This window comes from Nerophis ophidion, linkage group LG01 (assembly GCF_033978795.1).
Source record: "Nerophis ophidion isolate RoL-2023_Sa linkage group LG01, RoL_Noph_v1.0, whole genome shotgun sequence".
Classification (NCBI taxonomy): Eukaryota; Metazoa; Chordata; class Actinopteri; order Syngnathiformes; family Syngnathidae; genus Nerophis; species Nerophis ophidion.
The window spans coordinates 8097694-8120165 of NC_084611.1; the positions used below are offsets into that span (position 1 = coordinate 8097694).

At 41.9% G+C, this 22472-nt stretch overlaps 1 protein-coding gene across 3 annotated transcripts; it reads left to right on the plus strand.

The window, feature by feature from the left end:
* The first annotated feature begins 3958 nt into the window (after window positions 1–3958).
* On the plus strand, window positions 3959–20853 carry LOC133551040 (gastrula zinc finger protein XlCGF8.2DB-like). Of its 3 annotated transcripts, none has more exons than XM_061897358.1 (3): window positions 3959–4248; window positions 12659–12946; window positions 15002–20853. In XM_061897358.1, the coding sequence occupies exons 1-3, from the start codon at window positions 4140–4142 to the stop codon at window positions 16045–16047; spliced, it is 1443 nt and encodes a 480-aa protein (XP_061753342.1). In that variant the 5' UTR covers window positions 3959–4139; the 3' UTR covers window positions 16048–20853. The 3 variants fall into 3 exon arrangements, with proteins under 3 accessions (XP_061753342.1, XP_061753422.1, XP_061753503.1); XM_061897438.1 differs by having other exon boundaries at window positions 12659–12892; XM_061897519.1 differs by lacking the exon at window positions 12659–12946.
* Window positions 20854–22472: the final 1619 nt, after the last annotated feature.

Here is a 22472-nt window from a genome sequence, read left to right on the forward strand (position 1 = left end):
GTGAGTGTGAATGTTGTCTGTCCATCTGTGTTGGCCCTGCGATGAGATGGCGACTTGTCCAGGGCGTACCCCGCCTTCCGCCCGAATGCAGCTGAGAGGCTCCAGCACACCCCGCCACCCCAAAAGGGACAAGCGGTAGAAAATGGATGGATGGATATAAATTGGCCCTAGTGTGTGAATGTGAGTGTGAATGTTGTCTGTCTATCTGTGTTGGCCCTGCGATGAGGTGGTGACTTGTCCAGGGTGTACCCCGCCTTCCGCCCGAATGTAGCTGAGATAGGCCCCAGCGCCCCCCGCCGCCCCAAAAGGGACAAGCGGTAGAAAATGGATGGATGGATATAAATTGGCCCTAGTGTGTGAATGTGAGTGTGAATGTTGTCTGTCTATCTGTGTTGGCCCTGCGATGAGGTGGTGACTTGTCCAGGGTGTACCCCGCCTTCCGCCCGAATGTAGCTGAGATAGGCCCCAGCGCCCCCCGCCACCCCAAAAGGGACAAGCGGTAGAAAATGGATGGATGGATATAAATTGGCCCTAGTGTGTGAATGTGAGTGTGAATGTTGTCTGTCTATCTGTGTTGGCCCTGCGATGAGGTGGTGACTTGTCCAGGGTGTACCCCGCCTTCCGCCCGAATGTAGCTGAGATAGGCCCCAGCGCCCCCCGCCACCCCAAAAGGGACAAGCGGTAGAAAATGGATGGATGGATATAAATTGGCCCTAGTGCGTGAATGTGAGTGTGAATGTTGTCTGTCCATCTGTGTTGGCCCTGCGATGAGGTGGCGACTTGTCCAGGGTGTACCCTGCCTTCCGCCCGAATGCAGCTGAGAGGCTCCAGCACACCCCGCCACCCCAAAAGGGACAAGCGGTAGAAAATGGATGGATGGATGGATATAAATTGGCCCTAGTGCGTGAATGTGAGTGTGAATGTTGTCTGTCCATCTGTGTTGGCCCTGCGATGAGATGGCGACTTGTCCAGGGCGTACCCCGCCTTCCGCCCGAATGCAGCTGAGAGGCTCCAGCACACCCCGCCACCCCAAAAGGGACAAGCGGTAGAAAATGGATGGATGGATATAAATTGGCCCTAGTGTGTGAATGTGAGTGTGAATGTTGTCTGTCTATCTGTGTTGGCCCTGCGATGAGGTGGTGACTTGTCCAGGGTGTACCCCGCCTTCCGCCCGAATGTAGCTGAGATAGGCCCCAGCGCCCCCCGCCGCCCCAAAAGGGACAAGCGGTAGAAAATGGATGGATGGATATAAATTGGCCCTAGTGTGTGAATGTGAGTGTGAATGTTGTCTGTCTATCTGTGTTGGCCCTGCGATGAGGTGGTGACTTGTCCAGGGTGTACCCCGCCTTCCGCCCGAATGTAGCTGAGATAGGCCCCAGCGCCCCCCGCCACCCCAAAAGGGACAAGCGGTAGAAAATGGATGGATGGATATAAATTGGCCCTAGTGCGTGAATGTGAGTGTGAATGTTGTCTGTCCATCTGTGTTGGCCCTGCGATGAGGTGGCGACTTGTCCAGGGTGTACCCTGCCTTCCGCCCGAATGCAGCTGAGAGGCTCCAGCACACCCCGCCACCCCAAAAGGGACAAGCGGTAGAAAATGGATGGATGGATGGATATAAATTGGCCCTAGTGTGTGAATGTGAGTGTGAATGTTGTCTGTCCATCTGTGTTGGCCCTGCGATGAGATGGCGACTTGTCCAGGGCGTACCCTGCCTTCCGCCCGAATGCAGCTGAGAGGCTCCAGCACACCCCGCCACCCCAAAAGGGACAAGCGGTAGAAAATGGATGGATGGATGGATATAAATTGGCCCTAGTGTGTGAATGTGAGTGTGAATGTTGTCTGTCTATTTGTGTTGGCCCTGCGATGAGGTGGCGACTTGTCCAGGGTGTACCCTGCCTTCCGCCCGATTGTAGCTGAGATAGGCGCCAGCGCCCCCCGCGACCCCAAAAGCGAATAAGCGGTAGAAAATGGATGGATGGATGGATATATACATTTACCCTGTATCAGATTTTCAACTTAACTGTTGAAAATGTATTATAGGGTTGTAGTTATCATAATTATAGCCTCATAAAAAAAATGTAAAAACCTTTTTGTGATTTTTCCCTTTTGGATAAATTTTGCTTTACTTTTTAATGAGATTTTCTTATTCAAACAGGGATAGCAGGTCCATTCTATGTGTCATACTTGAACATTTTGCGATATTGCCATATTTTTGCTGAAAGGATTTAGTAGAGAACATCCACGATAAAGTTTGCAACTTTTGGTCGCTAATAAAAAAGCCTTGCCTGTACCGGAAGTAGCAGACGATGACGTCACAGGTGTGAGGGCTCCTCACGTCCTCACATTGTTTTTAATGGGAGCCTCCAGCAGCAAGAGCTATTCGGACCGAGAAAACGGCAATTTCCCCATTAATTTGAGCGAGGATGAAAGACTCGTGGCTGAGAATATTGATAGTGAAGGACTAGAAAAAATAAAAAAAGTTTTTAAAAAAAAGGTGATTGCATTGGGAGCGATTCAGATGTTTTTAGACACATTTACTAGGATAATTCAGGGGAAATCCCTTATCTTTCTATTGTGTTGCTAGTGTTTTAGTGAGTTAAATAGTACCTGATAGTCGGAGGGGTGTGTCCACAGGTGTGTTGACTGATTGATTGATTGATACTTTTATTAGTAGATTGCACACTTCAGTACATATTCCGTACAATTGACCACTAAATGGTAACACCCCAATAAGTTTTTCAACTTGTTTAAGTCGGGGTCCACGTTAATCAATTCATGGTACAAATATATACTGTAAACGGGGTGGTATAGCTCGATTGGTAGAGCGGCCGTGCCAGCAACTTGAGGGTTGCAGGTTCGAATCCCGCTTCCGCCATTCTAGTCACTGCCATTGTGTCCTTGGGCAAGACACTTTACCCACCTGCTCCCAATGCCACCCACACTGGTTTGAATGTAAAAATTAGATATTGGGTTTCACTATGTAAAGCACTTTGAGTCACTAGAGAAAAAGCGCTCTATAAATATAATTCACTTCACTTCACTATCAACATAATACAGTCATCACACAAGTATCACCCCAGTGTCTGAGGGAAGTCACGGCAGCTGCATGGACGGCACAAGCGCTGCAGATCTCCGGTAAGAGGCGACTTTTTACCACAATTTTCTCACCGAAACCTGCCCGTTGACAAGTGGTCGGAATCCATGTTCGCTTGACCGCTCTGATCCATAGTAAAGCTGCACCTCCGGGAATTTAAAACAGGGAATCACCGTGTGTTTGTGTGGCTAAAGGCTAAAGCTCCCCACTTCCATCTTTCTACTCCATTATTAATTGAACAAATTGCAAAAGATTCAGCAACACAGATGTCCAGAATACTGTGTAATCGCGCGATGAAAAGAGACGACTTTTAGCCGCAAGTGTTGCTGGGCTAATATGTCCCCTCCAACTCGTGATGTCACGTCATCATTCCGCTACGTTTTCAACAAGATACTCCGCGGGAAATTTAAAATTGTAATTTAGTCAACTAAAGCGGCCGTATTGGCATGTGTTGCAATGTTAATATATCATCATTGATATATAAACTATCAGACTGCGTGGTCGCTAGTAGTGACGTGAAGTGAATTATATTTATATAGCGCTTTTTCTCTAGTGACTCAAAGCGCTTTACATAGTGAAACCCAATATCTAATTTTTACATTCAAACCAGTGTGGGTGGCAGTGGGAGCAGGTGGGTAAAGTGTCTTGCCCAAGGACACAACGACAGTGACTAGGATGGCTGAAGCGGGGATCGAACCTGCAACCCTCAAGTTGCTGGCACGGCCGCTCTACCAACCCAGTGGGTTTCAGAATGCCTTTAAAGTGGAGATTATTGATGATTTTGCTAACAGTTGTTTTGAAACTAAAATGGCTTTATTTTGGAGGGGAAAATAAGAAACGGAAGTTGCTGACTTCTGGCGCATGCGCAAATTGATCGCGCACAGCCAAGAAGGCGCACTGAGTGACTGTGTTCATATTTACGATCTTACAGCAATATCGATTCACGTCGAATACAGCAACATCTCCTCCTGAAGATTCATCTTTTCTCACGCCCAGGAAACGGAAGTTGAGCAAAAGGAAGTGAAGATTGCGGACGTGATAGAAGATGGACGACTTCTGCTATGCTAAGATGGCGACGTCATGTCAAAGAGAAAGTGAAAGACAATCAGAAACTTCCAGCGAATCACCAACGGAGATAAAGACCAAAGATGAAGGTGAGTGACTTGAAGTTTTATAATTATTTCAAACCCTGAAAACAGTGTTGATGCGAAATTAGCCGACTTAGCTGAAGAATGTAAACAAAGAGCCGCCACGATTGTTAGCTTGAAGAATCAATCAATGTTTACTTATATAGCCCTAAATCACTAGTGTCTCAAAGGGCTGCACAAACCACTACCACATCCTCGGTAGGCCCACATAAGGGCAAGGAAAACTCACACCCAGTGGGACGTCGGTGACAATGATGACTATGAGAAACCTTGGAGAGGACGAAAGCAATGGATGTCGAGCGGGTCTAACATGATACTGTGAAAGTTCAATGCATAATGGATCCAACACAGTCGCGAGAGTCCAGTCCAAAGCGGATCCGACACAGCAGCGAGAGTCCCGTTCACAGGGGAGCCAGCAGGAAACCATCCCAAGCGGAGGCAGATCAGCAGCGCAGAGATGTCCCCAGCCGATACACAGGCGAGCAGTACATGGCCACCGGATCGGACCGGACCCCCTCCACAAGGGAGGGGGGGGACATAGGAGAAAAAAGAAAAGAAACGGCAGATCAACTGGTCTAAAAAGGGAGTCTATTTAAAGGCTAGAGTATACAAATGAGTTTTAAGGTGAGACTTAAATGCTTCTACTGAGGTGGCATCTGGAACTGTTACCGGGAGGGCATTCCAGAGTACTGGAGCCCCAACGGAAAACGCTCTATAGCCCGCAGACTTTTTTTGGGCTTCGGGAATCACTAATAAGCCGGAGTCCTTTGAAGGCAGATTTCTTGCCGGGACATACGGTACAATACAATCGGCAAGATAGGATGGCGCTAGACCGTGTAGTATTTTATACGTAAGTAGTAAAACCTTAAAGTCACATCTTAAGTGCACAGGAAGCCAGTGCAGGTGAGCCAGTACAGGTATATATGTATGTATATATGTATATAAAGGTATATACAGTACAGGTATATATGTATGTATATATGTATATAAAGGTATATACAGTACAGGCGTAATGTGATCAAACTTTCTTGTTCTTGTCAAAAGTCTAGCAGCCGCATTTTGTACCAACTGTAATCTTTTAATGCTAGACATGGGGAGACCCGAAAATAATACGTTACAGTAATCGAGACGAGACGTAACAAACGCATGGATAATGATCTCAGCGTCTTTAGTGGACAAAATGGAGCGAATTTTAGCGATATTACGGAGATGAAAGAAGGCCGTTTTAGTAACGCTTTTAATGTGTGACTCAAAGGAGAGAGTTGGGTCGAAGATAATACCCAGATTCTTTACCGTGTCGCCTTGTTTAATTATTTGGTTGTCAAATGTTAGAGTTGTACTATTAAATAGAGGTCGGTGTCTAGCAGGACCGATAATCAGCATTTTTTTTTGGCGTTGAGTTGCAAAAAGTTAGCGGACATCCATTGTTTAATTTCATTAAGACACGCCTCCAGCTGACTACAATCCGGCGTGTTGGTCAGCTTTAGGGGCATGTAGAGTTGGGTGTCATCAGCATAGGAGTGAAAGCTAATACCGTATTTGCGTGGAGTTCACATCAGAGGAGATGAAAGAATGCAGAAGTCACATGAAGACACTGGAAGAGCAAAGCAATCGATTGTGTGAATAAAATATTGATTTGAAAGAAGAGATGTTGGGTTAGAACAAACCTGGGCAATAATTTTGACTCGAGGTGGGCCACATTTACAGTTGTGATCAAAATGATTCAACCCCCAGACAATTTGGGTGTTTTAGCAAGTTGGACATTTATTCCGTATTTTGTTTATAGTCATATCAAATAAAGATGTGTCAAATAGACAAATGCAACTTAAATTGTAACACTGTATTTTACAAAATAGCGAAAAAATGACATTTTTCTTAATATCTCATTGACAAAATGATTCAACCCCCTAGTTCCATGCATCTTTAGTACTTAGTAGAACACCCTTTGGCAGTAATGACATCCTTCAAAGGTGATACATAAGCGGACACAAGCTTCTTGCAAGCATCTACAGGTATTTTAGCCCATTCCTCTTGGGCAAAGGCCTCCAGTTCATTCATATTCTTGGGCTTGCGTGCTGCAGCTGCCTTCTTCAAGTCCCACCACAGCTTTTCTATATGATTTAGGTCTGGCGACTGTGAAGGCCACTCCAGAGTCTTCCAGCTCTTCTTCTGCAACCATTCTGATGTTGATTTGGAGGTATGCTTGGGATCCTTGTCCTGTTGGAAGGTCCAACGTCTCCCAAGCCTCAGCTTCGTCACTGACTTCATGACATTTGCAGCTAATATATCCTGCTAGGAAATAGAATTCATAATGCCTTGAACGTGCTGGAGATTCCTGGTACCTGAGGCAGAGAAACAGCCCCAGAGCATGATTGACCCCCCACCATGCTTAACAGTAGGCAAGGTGTTCTTCTCTTTGTAAGCTTAATTTTTTTCTCCTCCAGACATAAGGTTGATTCATAGGCCCAAAGAGTTCCAATTTTGTCTCATCACTCCATAGAACAGTTTCCCAAAACCTTTGGGGTTTGTCCAGATGATTTTTAGCATACTGGAGTCTATTTCCTTGTGCCTGGTAGTCAGAAGTGGGGTGCGCCTGGGAGTTCTGGCATGGAGGCCTTCATCGCCTTATTGTCTGGGACGAAACCTGCGTTCCTCCCTCTGCAATGTCCTGTTGTAGTTCCTCAGCTGTTACCCGGGGGTTTTTCACCACTGTACGCTTCAAATACCGGACAGCAGTTGCACACAGCATCCTCTTTCTACCACGCCCAGGTAGTGTTTCCACTGTGCCTTTAGCTTTAAACTTGCGAATTGTGCTCCCAACTGTGTTTCTTGGAATGTGTAATGTCTTTGCTATTTTCTTATATCCATATCCTTTCTTATGAAGAGAAATGACCTCCTCTCTTGACTTCTTTGACCACTCCCTGGACTTCACCATGTTGCAAATACACCATTGACCATCTACAAGAAGCTGAGCGTTACTGTGATGTAACATTATTCGGTATTAAGAAGGGACCTTTATTTTGAAGCCGTGTTGCTCCTTCCTCTGGTTTCCGGAAGTCTGCGTGTGACAGTCTGACGCTCACTTGTTTACACACGAGACGTATTTACGTGATTCAGCGCTTAAAGTTAGTTGTTTCTTCCACGAAGTGCCTTGGAAACACTGTCTGTCAGTCTTGTGTCTGTTTTATGAGTAACATGAAGACGTTGTGTGTGCGTGTAAATATAAAAAAAAATAGTACTGTGTGAAGATAGCTTGTTCTCCTGTTTTAGCTTGTTGCTACTTAGCATTTAGCTTATTTGCTCGCGAGCTCACTGCTCTAAAGGTGGATGCAATGTTTGTGTCTCTCCTCTTCAGTATATAATGTATATTATCCTGTGTTTACAAGCATTCCATATGTACATCTTATTCATGTGTGGCTTTGAGTGTTAGGACTATTTACATACGTTTATGAGCACTGTTTACATGCTATTGTATGGGCTGTGTGTGTATGTGTGAAAACATGTTATGCAGCAAAAATGTATGGACATGTTGTTACTTAGTAGTGTTTATTTGACATATATTTTGTGTCTCTTTATAGAGTTTTACATAAAAAAAGAAAACCAAAACAAACTAATCAATACAAGGAAAAGAGAAAACAAAGAAAGAAATGACCAATTAGACAAGAAGAAAAGAAAAGTGCATTCTCTGTGAAAATCACTAAAGCTTCTCAAAGATAAAAGGCCTGGACTCTTTCTCCCATTTCCTTGGGATTTTCATGTTAACTATCTGTCAACTTCTTTACGTCACGGACACAGACACGTAGGACGGAATAGTCACAGTCTTTTTCAATCAGTTCGATTGTTGCTCGTTATGGTTCTAATCACATCTACAGGTGTTTTCAACACCTGATTGAAAAGACCTTATTCAAATTCTGTTCTTAAGAGTTATCAATCAATCAATCAATCAATGTTTACTTATATAGCCCTAAATCACTAGTGTCTCAAAGGGCTGCACAAACCACCACGACATCCTCGGTAGGCCCACATAAGGGCAAGGAAAACTCACACCCAGTGGGACGTCGGTGACAATGATGACTATGAGAACCTTGGAGAGGAGGAAAGCAATGGATGTCGAGCGGGTCTAACATGATACTGTGAAAGTTCAATCCATAATGGATCCAACACAGTCGCGAGAGTCCAGTCCAAAGCGGATCCGACACAGCAGCGAGAGTCCCGTTCACAGCGGAGCCAGCAGGAAACCATCCCAAGCGTAGGCGGACCAGCAGCGCAGAGATGTCCCCAGCCGATACACAGGCGAGCAGTACATGGCCACCGGATCGGACCGGACCCCCTCCACAAGGGAGAGTGGGACATAGGAGAAAAAGAAAAGAAACGGCAGATCAACTGGTCTAAAAAGGGAGTCTATTTAAAGGCTAGAGTATACAAATGAGTTTTAAGGTGAGACTTAAATGCTTCAAGGGGTTGAATAATTTTGTCAATGACATATTAAGCGAAATAACACTGTTTGGTATGTTACAAAATATAATGTTGTAATTCTAGTTGCATTTGTCTATTTGACACATCTTTATTTGATATGACTATAAACAAAATACGGAATTAATGTCCAATTTGCTAAAACACCAAAATTGTGTGGGGGTTGAATCATTTTGATCACAACTGTAGAGAAAAAAATGTGTCTGGGGACCCGGTGTATCCATTTTTATGAACACTAATACAAAATCCTCACAATAATGTCTGATTGAATGCTAAAAATGTTATGACAGACCGCCTTCAAATACATAATGGAATTTTATGTTTTTCTATGAAGGATAAAACACTGAATATTGACAACATATGAAGGTCACACCCCCTTTTCATCGACACATTTTACAATCAAGTGAAACGCAACAAAAATGCAACAAACAGTGAAATATGAACCCGAAGGGTACAAAATAAACCCACCTACAATCTGATATATCTGATACATCACTAAGGTTTAGAACCTTGTTGTGAAAATCTGTGGAAACGCTTCCCGCCCACACTGCTTTGTGCCTCGTCTGAGCTGCTGTGACTTACATTACCATAGTAACTAATTAGATGACCATAGTAACTAATTAGATGACCTATATTAACTAATTAGATGACCTATATTAACTAATTAAATGACCATAGTAACTGGTATATCATCCATAAGTGTAGATTCCAACCATTGAAATACTTTGTATAGTTGAAGACTTACGGTCGGTGGAAAACATGACAGCACATCATAACGGCAGCTACACTTTCCATCTTAAAGGCCAATCAATCAATCAATCAATGTTTATTTATATAGCCCCAAATCACAAATGTCTCAAAGGACTGCACAAATCATTACGACTACGACATCCTCGGAAGAACCCACAAAAGGGCAAGGAAAACTCACACCCAGTGGGCAGGGAGAATTCACATCCAGTGGGACGCCAGTGACAATGCTGACTATGAGAAACCTTGGAGAGGACCTCAGATGTGGGCAACCCCCCCCCTCTAGGGGACCGAAAGCAATGGATGTCGAGCGGGTCTAACATGATACTGTGAAAGTTCAATCCATAGTGGCTCCAACACAGCCGCGAGAGTTCAGTTCAAAGCGGATCCAAGACAGCAGCGAGAGTCCCGTCCACAGGAAACCATCTCAAGTGGAGGCGGATCAGCAGCGTAGAGATGTCCCCAACCGATACACAGGCGAGCTGTCCATCCTGGGTCTCGACTCTGGACAGCCAGTACTTCATCCATGGTCATCGGACCGGACCCCCTCCACAAGGGAGGGGGGGACATAGGAGAAAGAAAAGAAGCGGCAGATCAACTGGTCTAAAAAGGGAGTATATTTAAAGGCTAGAGTATACAGATGAGTTTTAAGGTGAGACTTAAATGCTTCTACTGAGGTAGCATCTCCAACTGTTACCGGGAGGGCATTCCAGAGTACCAGAGGCCTACTGAAAGCCACTACTACCGACCACACAGTCTGATAGTTTATATATCAATGATGAAATATTAACATTGCAACACATGCCAATACGGCCTTTTTAGTTTTAAATTTTGCGTGGAAGTGTCATGCTAAAACGTCATGGTATGATGACGCGTGCCAGCGGGTGTATGGACGGTGTAGCCAGGAGTTGTGGATGCATTGCATTCTGGGTAAGTGTTATGTTGCATTTATAATGTGTTACAGAGCAGATGTTCTCCCGAAATGTGTTTGTCATTCTTGTTTCGTGTGGGTTCACAGAGTGTGGCGCGTATTGGTAGGAGTGTTGAAGTTGTTCTATATCACAACCATTAGTGTGATTTGTATGGCTGTGGAACAAGACTCCTGGTTTACACACAGTAAATGCAAAGAATACTCCTCCGCCATCTCGAAAATGAAGGCAGGGGAAGCGTCACTTGTGACGTCATGAATTTGACCCGGCGGTAAAAGTAAGCATGCGCTTATTAACTTGGTGAGTGAGTTTTACCCAGCAGTAATTACATGCCCGGCCGCTATTCAAGGAAATACGGTAATCTCACTAAAACACTAGTAACGCAATAAGCAGATAAGGGATTTTTCCAGAATTATCCTAGTAAATTTGTCTAATAACATCTGAATTGCTCCCACTGTATAGTCTTTTTTTTTTTTTTTTTTTTCTTGTCCTTCACTCTCACTATCCTCATTCACAAATCTTTCATCCTCGCTCAAATTAATGGGGAAATCGTCGCTTTCTCGGTCCGAATCGCTCTCGCTGCTGGTGGCCATGATTGTAAACACACACTCACTACTTAGAGGGGAACATTATCACAATTTCAAAAGGGTTAAAAACAATACAAATCAGTTCCCAGCGGCTTGTTGTATTTTTGGGAATTTTTTTTTCAAAATTTTACCGGTCTCGGAATATCCCTAAAATAAGCTTTAAAGTGCTTGATTTTCGCTATTTGCGATGCGACTATCCGTTTCCCTGTGACGTCATACAGTGCTGCCAATGTAAACAAACAATGGGAATACCACAGCAAGATATAGCGACATTAGCTCGGATTCAAACTTGGATTCCAGCGGCTTAAGCGATTCAACAGATTACACATGTATTTTTACGGATGGTTGGAGTATGAAAGTATTGAAGAAACTGAAGCTATTGAGCGAATAGCTATTGATGCTATTCATAGCCATAGCATGGCCGAATAGCTGCGTTAGCATCGCCGGTAAAATGTGCGGACCAAACGATCAGGACTTTCGCATCTTTTGACACGGGAGCAACTTAAATCCGTCGATTGGTAAGTGTTTTTTTCACATTAAATGTGGGTGGAAGGAAATGTAATATAGTTGCAAATGCGTCTGCAGGTTATCCATACATCTCTGTGCCATGTCTGCTTTAGCACCGCCGGTAAATAGCATGTTAGCATCGATTCGCTGCAACAAAACTCACCTTTGTGATTTCGTTGACTTTATCGTTGCAAATGCATCTGCAGGTTATCCATACATCTTTGTGCCATGTCTGCTTTAGCACCACCGGTAAATAGCATGTTAGCGTAGCATGTTAGCATCGATTAGCTGGCAGTCACGCCGCAACCAAATATGTCTGATTAGCACTTAAGTCAACAACATCAACAAAACGCACCTTTGTGATTTTGTTGACTTTATCGTTGCAAATGCATCTACAGGTTATCCATACATCTCTGTGCCATGTCTGTCTTAGCTGGTAAAATGTGGAGACACTCTGGCACATTCAACGGTGGTCTGGCGGCAGACTCGCATCTTCGGGCCAGTGGTGCAACTTGAATCCCTTCCTGTTAGTGTTGTTACACCCTCCGACAACACACCGACGAGGCATGATGTCTCCAAGGTTCCAAAAAATAGTCGAAAAAATGGAAAATAACAGAGCTGAGACCCGGTGTTTGTAATGTGTTGAAAATGAAAATGGTGGGTGTGTTACCTCGGCGACGTCACATTCTGACGTCATCGCCTCCAGTGTGATAAACAGAAAGGCGATTAATTCGCCAAAATTCACCCATTTAGAGTTCGGAAATCGGTTAAAAAAATAGATGGTCTTTTTCTGCACCATCAAGGTATATATTGACGCTTACATAGGTCTGCTGATAATGTTCCCCTTTAAACATCTATCTTGTTAGAAAAAATATTGCAATAAATTGCTATACAAGCAACGTTCCCTCTAAGCTACTCGCCTGTGCAATTGCACACTGCTCACGCGTCCTCCGCGCACGGCAAATCTACGCCGCGCACAAAATCGAATAAAAAGATAAGCGCATAACAGTGTGCACGTCTGCCGCCGCTCACATGTGTGCCACTAAATCCTCAAGGAGTTTTGACGTTTGCTCACACATATGAAAAATTGGAGGGAAAATTGCATATAAGTATTCTTTTTCCACTGCGAGGTTGTAGTATGTATGAAGTATAAAGTCTGTTTGTGTGCTGCAGACATCCAGCAGCTGATTGGTCATCCAGAAGAACTCACTTTGAAGCAGGAGACTCCACAGCCACCCCACATTAAAAAGGAAGAAGAGGAACTCTGGATCCCTCAGGAGGGAGAGTGTCTTCTAGGACCACAGGAGGCTGATCTCACCAAGTTGCCACTGACTGTTGTCTCTGTGAAGACTGAAGATGATGAAGAGAAACCACAAGTAGACAACCTCTTAGCTCCACTATTAGAAAGTGAGGCTGAAGACCAAGTTGATGAAACTTTGAGCAGAAATACTGACCGTGAAGGTGATTTTATGACTTAAAAGTAGGGGTGGGCAAATTAATGCGTTAAGTACGCGTTAACTCATCAATCTAGTGAATTGTGAAGTGAATTATATTTATATAGCGCTTTTTCTCTAGTGACTCAAAGCGCTTTACATAGTGAAACCCAATATCTAAGTTACATTTAAACCAGTGTGGGTGGCACTGGGAGCAGGTGGGTAAAGTGTCTTGCTCAAGGACACAACGGCAGTGAATAGGATGGCGGAAGCGGGAATCGAACCTGCAACTCTCAAGTTGCTGGCACGGCCACTCTACCAACTGAGCTATGCCGCCCCATTTTAACGGCTATTAACGCCGACAATTATTTTATCCGCTTGAGATGGTTTCCTGTGGACGGGACTCTCGCTGCTGTCTTGGATTCGCTTGAACTGAACTCTCGCGGCTGTGTTGGAGCCACTATGGATTGAACTTTCACAGTATCATGTTAGACCCGCTCGACATCCATTGCTTTCGGTCCCCTAGAGAGGGGGGTTGCCCACATCTGAGGTCCTCTCCAAGGTTTCTCATAGTCAGCATTGTCACTGGCGTCCCACTGGATGTGAATTCTCCCTGCCCACTGGGTGTGAGTTTTCCTTGCCCTTTTGTGGGTTCTTCCGAGGATGTTGTAGTCGTAATGATTTGTGCAGCCTTTTGAGACATTTGTGATTTGGGGCTATATAAATAAACATTGATTGATTGATTATCGCACATTTGCGTATGTTGTTTACATGCTTTTATTTTGTTAACGCCTTTTCTTAACAAGATGGCATTTCCCTGATGTACTTCGGCGTGGAGGGGCTCTTGGTAAAGATGGAACATTTGGCAAAAATACCGGACAATTCTGCAAATTTCCTGGCTGGCTTACAGCATGGTCACTCCGGGATCACTTACGACCGCCAGACAATTCTGAATGTGGATAGATCGGGCCGTTTTGGACTGAATGAGGCGTGCTTGCTAGACCGGCTAGCTAGCATGGGAATACTTTGCCGGCTACATCTGTGAAGCAGCGGAGTATATGTGTTGTCTGTCTATTTATGAATAATGCAGACCAGGAGTGTTGGCTGAGTTCTTAACGTTTGCTTTCAGAGCGTGCATATCACAACATACAAGATGCTGTCATGGCGACACAACCTATACATGCTCGTCACTCCTGTTGCATGCTGGGTAGGGTAGTTCTTTATTTCCCTGGCTCATAACATCACAATATAGTACCATGTATATGATGCCTTCAGTTTATCAAAGCACCAAGCAAACAATCGGAAAATTCCCAGCATATCAATTCCTAGATATGGTCATAATTATTTTAAGTGCACTACGCAGAATAAACACAACATTATTAATATTGCTACTACGGATAATTTGATCCAAAATTCCCTAAAACAGCCCACTACCTATAATATAGGTTTTTTAAACATAAGATCCCTGATAAAAAAAAAATGTTTCTGCTGTTACCTCAGAAATTGCCTGTTCAGATGTTATGATTGTGGCTCAGAGATTTGTATGTAGATTATATTTATTTTCCATAACAAACTGGATAACTTAAATACCCTGGCAGTGGCAATAAGCTTAAATGTTTGTATTTACATTTTTTGAGTTGATTTTCATAAAATATGCTATTTAACTGCTACTGTTTAACAAGGACTGATTTAAATTGTGTTTGCACAACAAATGTTTTGGCGCTTTTGTTCATGTGGGAGAATATTCCAATAAAGGTGCACTACACACTACTTTTGAATTCATTATTGGGCTTTGCGTATACAATGCAGTTAATCGCGATTAATGGGAGAAATAGTGCGATTAACTTCGATTAAAATTTGTAATCGTTGCCCAGCCCTACTTAAAACAAAAACTTTTGTCTCATTGTCCGTTCACTTTGTGGTCAACATTTTCCTAAAACAGAAATTTAACTCAACAAATAATGACACACACACACAGGAGGAAAAATGTTTAGGCAGTAAATAAATGGTCATGAAACACTGCACACAAGTACAGAACATGGAGATACGTGTGTAAAGTTTGTGTGTTGTTTGTGTCCTGCAGACATCCAGCAGCTGATTGGTCTTCCAGAAGAACTTCCCCCTCAGTCAGGGGGGAGCTCCACTTTGAAGCAGGAGACTCCACAGCCACCCCGCATTAAAAAGGAAGAGGAGGAACTCCGGATCACTCAGGAGGGAGAGTGTCTTCTAGAAGCCGATCTCACTAAGTTGCCACTGGCTGTTGTCTCTGTGAAGACTGAAGATGATGAAGAGAAACCACAGCCGGACACCCTCTTAGCTCCACTATCAGATAGTGAGACTGAAGACGAGGTTGAAGTGACTATGAGCAGCGATACAGACTGTGAAGGTGATATGAGGACTCATGCTGGCAACAAACACGCTAAACACTGTAAAAAGAAGAGAGGTAAAAATAAATATAGCTGCTCAGTTTGCGCTAAAAGCTTTACGAGAGAGAGAGATTTGACCCAGCACACGAGGACACATACCGGAGAAAAACCATTTGATTGTTCGGTTTGCGGTAAAAGCTTTTCTCAAAAAAGCAATTTGAATCAACACATGAGAACGCACACGGGAGAAAGAGCATTCAATTGTTCCGTTTGCGGTAAAGGCTTTTTTCGAAAAGACAATTGGACTAATCACGTGCGAACGCACACAGGAGAAAAACCATACAGTTGCTCAGTTTGCGGCAAAAGCTATTTTCAGCAAGGAAAATTGACTATACACTTGAGAACACACACGGGAGTAAAAACATTCAATTGTTTAGTTTGTGGTAAAAGCTTTTATCATAAAGTCAATTTGACGCTACACATGAGAATACACACAGGAGAAAAACCGTACAGTTGTTCAGTTTGTGGTAAAAGCTTTAGTCAAAAGGGCAACTTGACTCAACACATGAGCTCACACACAAGAGAAAAAACATTTAATTGTTCCGTTTGTGGTAAAAGCTTTTTTCTAAAAGGCAATTTGACTCGACACAGAAGAACACACACGGGAGAAAAAATATTTAATTGTTCAGTTTGTGGTAAGAAATGTTCTCTTAGGAGCAATATGACTCAACACATGAAAACACACAGGAGAAAAAACATTTAGTTGTCCAGTCTGCAGTAAAGGATTCTATCATAATGTAGATGTGGAAAGACACATAAAAACACACAAAGGAGACTAACCTAACAATTGTTCAGTTTGCAGCAAAATAGTTTTTCCTAAACTGCTGTGTTGAAACTACGTGACCAAGATGGCGGGCAAAAATTATTTATATGTATTGTTTTTGTTTACCTTTTAGCAGAGCAGGCGTGTGTGTGTGTATTTTAAAGGCAAGGGGGAGAATGTATAAAAAGATACCATCAAAAAAATATCTGAATGTGATGGAGTGGATCTATACTTTCCACTCAATTTAAAAGCCCGAAAAAAATGACCATTCGTCGTTTCTAACTGGCAAAGAGTAGTAGCACAAACGTATGGAAGCGCATCATTTTCTATGGGTTCAATATTAATTCAATATATTGGGACGTTCAAAATAACTTTTTACCAAAAATTCCCATTGGAACCATTTCCACAGGCGAGAACAAGTTGCATGTATGCGACATTTTCCCTCTGCTTTAATTTGACTTCTCGCTAGGAGTACGCCACAATATGTTCCAGTCCTCAAGCACACACTGAAATATTTTAATACAGAAGAGTCTTGACGTACAGAAGAGTCTTGACGTACAGAAGAGTCTTGACGTACAGAAGAGTCTTGAAGTACAGAAGAGTCTTGAAGTACAGAAGAGTCCTGAAGTAAAGAAGAGTCTTGAAGTACAGAATAGTCTTGAAGTAGAGTCTTGAAGTACAGAAGAGTCTTGAAGTACAGAATAGTCTTGAAGTACAGAAGAGTCTTGAAGTACAGAAGAGTCTTGAAGTACAGAAGAGTCTTAAAGTACAGAAGAGTCTTGAACTACAGAAGAGTTTTGAAGTAAAGAAGAGTCTTGAAGTACAGAAGAGTCTTGAAGTACAGAAGAGTCTTGAAGTACAGAAGAGTCTTGAAGTACAGAAGAGTCTTGAAGTACAGAAGAGTCTTGAAGTAAAAAAGAGTCTTGAAGTAAAAAAGAGTCTTGAAGTACAGAAGAGTCTTGAAGTAAAGAAGAGTCTTGAAGTAAAAAAAGAGTCTTGAAGTAAAAAAGAGTCTTGAAGTAAAAAAGAGTCTAGATGTACAGAAGTCTTGAAGTAAAGAAGAGTCTTGAAGCAACGAAGAGTCTTGGAGTACAAAAGAGTCTTGAAGTACATAAGTCTTGAAGTACAAAGGAGTCTTGTAAAAAACAGTCTGGAAGTACAGAAGTCTTGAAGTACAAAAGAGTCTTGTAAAAAAGAGTCTACAAATACAGAAGAGCCTTGAAGTACAGAAGAGTCTTGAAGTAAAGAAGAGTCTTGAAGTAAAGAAGTGTCTTGAAGTAAAGAAGAGTCTTGAAGTACAAAAGTCCTGTAAAAAAGAGTCTAGAAATACAGAAGAGTCTTGAAGTAAAGAAGAGTATTGAAGTACCAAAAGTATTGAAGTAAAGAAGGGTCTTGAAGTACAGAAGAGTCTTGAAGCAAAGAAGTCTTGAAGTACAGAATAGTCTTGAAGTAAAGTAGAGTCTTGAAGTACTAGAGAGTCTTGAAGTACAGAAGAGTCTTAAAGTACAGAAGAGTCTTGAAATACAGAAGAGTCCTGAAGTAAAGAAGAGTCTTGAAGTACAGAATAGTCTTGAAGTAGAGTCTTGAAGTAAAGTAAAGTCTTGAAGTACAGAATAGTCTTGAAGTAAAGAAGAGTCTTTAAGTACAGAAGAGTCTTGAAGTACAGAAGAGTCTTGAAATACAGAAGAGTCCTGAAGTAAAGAAGAGTCTTGAAATACAGAAGAGTCTTGAAGTAAAGAAGGGTCTTGAAGTACAGAATAGTCTTGAAGTAAAGTAAAGTTTTGAAGTACAGAAGAGTCTTAAAGTACAGAAGAGTCTTGAAGTACAGAAGAGTCTTGAAATACAGAAGAGTCTTGAAGTAAAGAAGAGTCTTGAAGTAAAGAAGAGTCTTGAAGTAAAAAAGAGTCTTGAAGTAAAAAAGAGTCTTGAAGTAAAAAAGAGTCTTGAAGTACAGAAGAGTCTTGAAGTACAGAAGAGTCTTGAAGTACAGAAGAGTATTGAAGTAAAGAAGAGTCTTGAAGTAAAAAAGAGTCTTGAAGTAAAAAAGAGTCTTGAAGTACAGAAGAGTCTTGAAGTAAAGAAGAGTCTTGAAGTAAAGAAGAGTCTTGAAGTACAGAAGAGTCTTGAAGTAAAGAAGAGTCTTGAAGTAAAAAAAGAGTCTTGAAGTAAAAAAGAGTCTTGAAGTAAAAAAGAGTCTAGATGTACAGAAGTCTTGAAGTAAAGAAGAGTCTTGAAGCAACGAAGAGTCTTGGAGTACAAAAGAGTCTTGAAGCAACGAAGAGTCTTGGAGTACAAAAGAGTCTTGAAGTACATAAGTCTTGAAGTACAAAGGAGTCTTGTAAAAAACAGTCTGGAAGTACAGAAGTCTTGAAGTACAAAAGAGTCTTGTAAAAAATAGTCTACAAATACAGAAGAGCCTTGAAGTACAGAAGAGTCTTGAAGTAAAGAAGAGTATTGAAGTACCAAAAGTATTGAAGTAAAGAAGGGTCTTGAAGTACAGAAGAGTCTTGAAGCAAAGAAGTCTTGAAGTACAGAATAGTCTTGAAGTAAAGTAGAGTCTTGAAGTACAGAAGAGTCTTAAAGTACAGAAGAGTCTTGAAATACAGAAGAGTCCTGAAGTAAAGAAGAGTCTTGAAGTACAGAATAGTCTTGAAGTAGTCTTGAAGTAAAGTAAAGTCTTGAAGTACAGAATAGTCTTGAAGTAAAGAAGAGTCTTGAAGTACAGAAGAGTCTTGAAGTACAGAAGCGTCTTGAAATACAGAAGAGTCCTGAAGTAAAGAAGAGTCTTGAAATACAGAAGAGTCTTGAAGTAAAGAAGGGTCTTGAAGTACAGAATAGTCTTGAAGTAAAGTAAAGTTTTGAAGTACAGAAGAGTCTTAAAGTACAGAAGAGTCTTGAAGTACAGAAGAGTCTTGAAATACAGAAGAGTCTTGAAGTAACGAAGAGTCTTGAAGTACAGAATAGTCTTGAAGTAAAGTAAAGTCTTGAAGTACAGAATAGTCTTGAAGTAAAGAGGAGTCTTGTAAAAAAGAGTCTCGAACTATAGAATAGTCTTAAAGTAGAGTCTTGAAGTAAAGAAGAGTCTTGAAATACAGAAGAGTCTTTAAGTAAATAAGAGTCTTGAATTACAGAATAGTCTTGAAGTAAAGTAAAGTCTTGAAGTACAGAAGAGTCTTGAAGTAAAGTAGAGTCTTGAAGTACAGAAGAGTCTTGAAGTACAGAAGTCTTGAAATACAGAAGAGTCTTGAAGTACAGAAGTCTTGAAATACAGAAGAGTCTTGAAGTAACAAAGAGTCTTGAAGTACAGAATAGTCTTGAAGTAAAGTAAAGTCTTGAAGTACAGAATAGTCTTGAAGTAAAGAAGAGTCTTTAAGTGCAGAAGAGTCTTGAAGTACAAAAGAGTCTTTTAAAAAGAGTCTAGAAGTACAGAAGTCTAGAAGTACAGAAGAGTCTTAAAGTACAGAAGAGTCTTGAAATACAGAAGACTCTTGAAGTACAAAAGAGTCTTTTAAAAAAGAGTCTAGAAGTACAGAAGAGTCTTAAAGTACAGAAGAGTCTTAAAGTACAGAAGAGTCTTGAAATACAGAAGAGTCTTGAGAGATGTCCGATAATGGCTTTTTTGCCGATATTCCGATATTGTCCAACTCTTAATTACCGACACCGATATACACAGTCGTGTAATGAACACATTATTATGCCTAATTTTGTTGTGATGCCCCAGTGGATGCATTAAACAATGTCCCAAGGTTTTCCAAAATAAATCAACTCAAGTTATGGAAAAAAAAATGCCAACATGGCTCTGCCATATTTATTATTCAAGTCACAAAGTGCGTTATTTTGTTTAACATGCCTCAAAACAGCAGCTTGGAATTTGGGACATGCTCTCCCTGAGAGAGCATGGGGAGGTTGAGGTGGGAGGGGGGGGTAGCGGGAGGCGTATATTGTAGAGTCCCGGAAGAGTTAGTGCTGCAAGGGGGTTCTGGGCATTTGTTCTGTTGTGTTACGGTGCGGACGTTCTCCCGAAATTCTTGTTTGGTGTGGGTTCAGTGTGGCGCATATTTGTAACAGTGTTTACGTTGTTTATTACGGCCACCTTCAGTGTGACCTGTATGGCTGTTGACCAAGTATGCCCTGCCTTCACTTGTGTGTGTGAAAAACCGTAGATATTACGTGCCTTTAAGGTTTATTGGCGCTCTGTACTTCTCACTACATCCGTGTATACAGCAGCGTTTTAAAAAGTCACACATTTTACTTTTTGAAATCGATACCGATAATTTCCGATGTTACATTTTAAAGCATTTATCGGCCGATATTATCGGACATGTCTACTTTTAACGATATTATTTCCTTCGCAGAAGAAACATTAAATATTCTTCTGGCTTCTAAAAAGCCACATGTTTAAATGTTTATTTTATTCCATTTTACGGAATTATTTTGATTCATTTGAAATCACACGGGTTCACTTCCTGTTGTATGTAGAAACGTCATGTATGGATCTTCATGTTTACCTTTACTGGATAGCAGTTGTGGTTTAATATCTTGTTTTATTGTCCAAATAGTAATGAATCTGGCAACTCCTGAAGATGTTTCTTATGACCACATTTTAATTAAATTTACAGAAGATCGTTTTTTATTTTAATGATCGCATTAATGTTTTGAAAGACTATGTTGTTGCCGTATTATTTTTTGTGTGTGTGATGTTTTTGTATCACTCTGTTCTTGAAATAAAGATGACGTTTAAAAGTGTTCATATTTATCACTCTAAGATATTACAACCTGCAGGTTCAATGTGCGCAATTTATTATCCTATTTGCCCAGATAGTAATGTATTTATAATATTTTTCACTATTTCTGCATGCTCCATATTAAGTGAAGTGAATTATATATATTTATATAGCGCTTTCAGTGTTTCTCCCAGCATATTTGTTAGTTTAGGTGGCGGGAAGGGGGCGTCGCCCGGGACAGACGGGGAACAGACTGTGGTGAAGTAGGCCGGCTTCGGCGCATGAAGACGCCTACAGTTTTTGGTCGTGTGTTCCGCTCTTTATGCTGAATGGCAAAATACAATATATATACATCTCGATATTTTTTCCGTAAAGTAAAAACAAAACACAAAACAGTCCTAGTTACCTGAGATACTAAGATGGTTGTGTGGGTGGGACAATGCTGGGTGCTCCAGCAGAGACGCACTGACAGAGGCAGAGGCAGCACAAAGCGTAGCAGCTTGTTAAGACTTTAGTTTAGCACCAAATCAATCAATCAATATTGTGAAAGTCCAGTCCATAGTGGATCTAACATAATAGTGAGAGTACAGTCCATAGTGGATCTAACATAATATAAATATATTTAAGAAAGTCAAATACAAATAAGGCACAAATAGAAGTATCCTACACTTCTCTTTTGGAAAGTAAATCTGAACAGCCAGTATGGGCATCGACATCAACTGTAGGATTTGCCTGAGAAGCTGGACAGGACAAAAAAAAAAAAAAAAAAAATTTTAATTATTATTTTTTAAGACTTTAGTTTAGGCGGTGGCCCTTTGTTGTTAAGGCGGCTGCCTTAACAACAAAACGCTGCGGCGAACCCTGGCTTTTCTCCCGTGACTCAAAGCACTTTTACATAGTGAAACCCGATATCTGAAGTTACATTTAAACCAGTGTGGGTGGCACTGGGAGCAGGCGGGTAAAGCGTCTTGCCCAAGGACACGATGGCACCGACTAGGACGGCGGAAGCGGGGATCGGACCTGGAACCCTCAAGTTGCTGGCACGGCCACTTTACCGACCGAGGGTGCAGAATTAAGATGAGACACTTTGAATGTTTGGGTCACATTTCTCACATTCAGCTATTTGTAATCTACATTTCAGGTAGAACTGAATTGATGAACGTAAATGTTGAATACAATTTATCCATCAATCTTCAATCCACTTATCTGCGGTCAGGTCAGGTTGTTCCCCTCCTCCCATAGAGAGCCTACTGACCAACTGCATCTCTGTCTGGACTGGAGCCTGCCGTACCTCAGACTAGAAGTCTCTCCAGAGAGTGGTGAGGACGGCGGAAAAGACCATGAGGACTCCTCTTCCTCCTATCCAGGAGATCGCAAAAAGCCGCTGCCTGACCAGGGCTCAGAAAATCTGCAGAGACTCCTCCCACTCCCACCCCCACCAAGAACTGTTTTTACTGCTGGACTCTCGAAAAAGGTTCCGCAGCCTCCGTAGCAGAACCTCCAGGTTCTGTAACAGCTTCTTCCCTCAGGCCGTAAGACACTCACCTTAAAACTCATTTGTATACTCTAGCCTTTAAATAGACTCCCTTTTTAGACCAGTTGATCTGCCGTTTCTTTTCTTTTTCTTCTATGTCCCACTCT

Coding starts and splice junctions, on each gene's coding strand:
- LOC133551040 (XM_061897358.1), top strand. CDS start 4,140: ATGGACGACTTCTGCTATGCTAAGATGGCGACGTCATGTCAAAGAGAA. Junction 4,249..12,658: donor GATAAAGACCAAAGATGAAG/GTGAGTGACTTG, acceptor TGTGTGCTGCAG/ACATCCAGCAGCTGATTGGT. Junction 12,947..15,001: donor CAGAAATACTGACCGTGAAG/GTGATTTTATGA, acceptor TGTGTCCTGCAG/ACATCCAGCAGCTGATTGGT.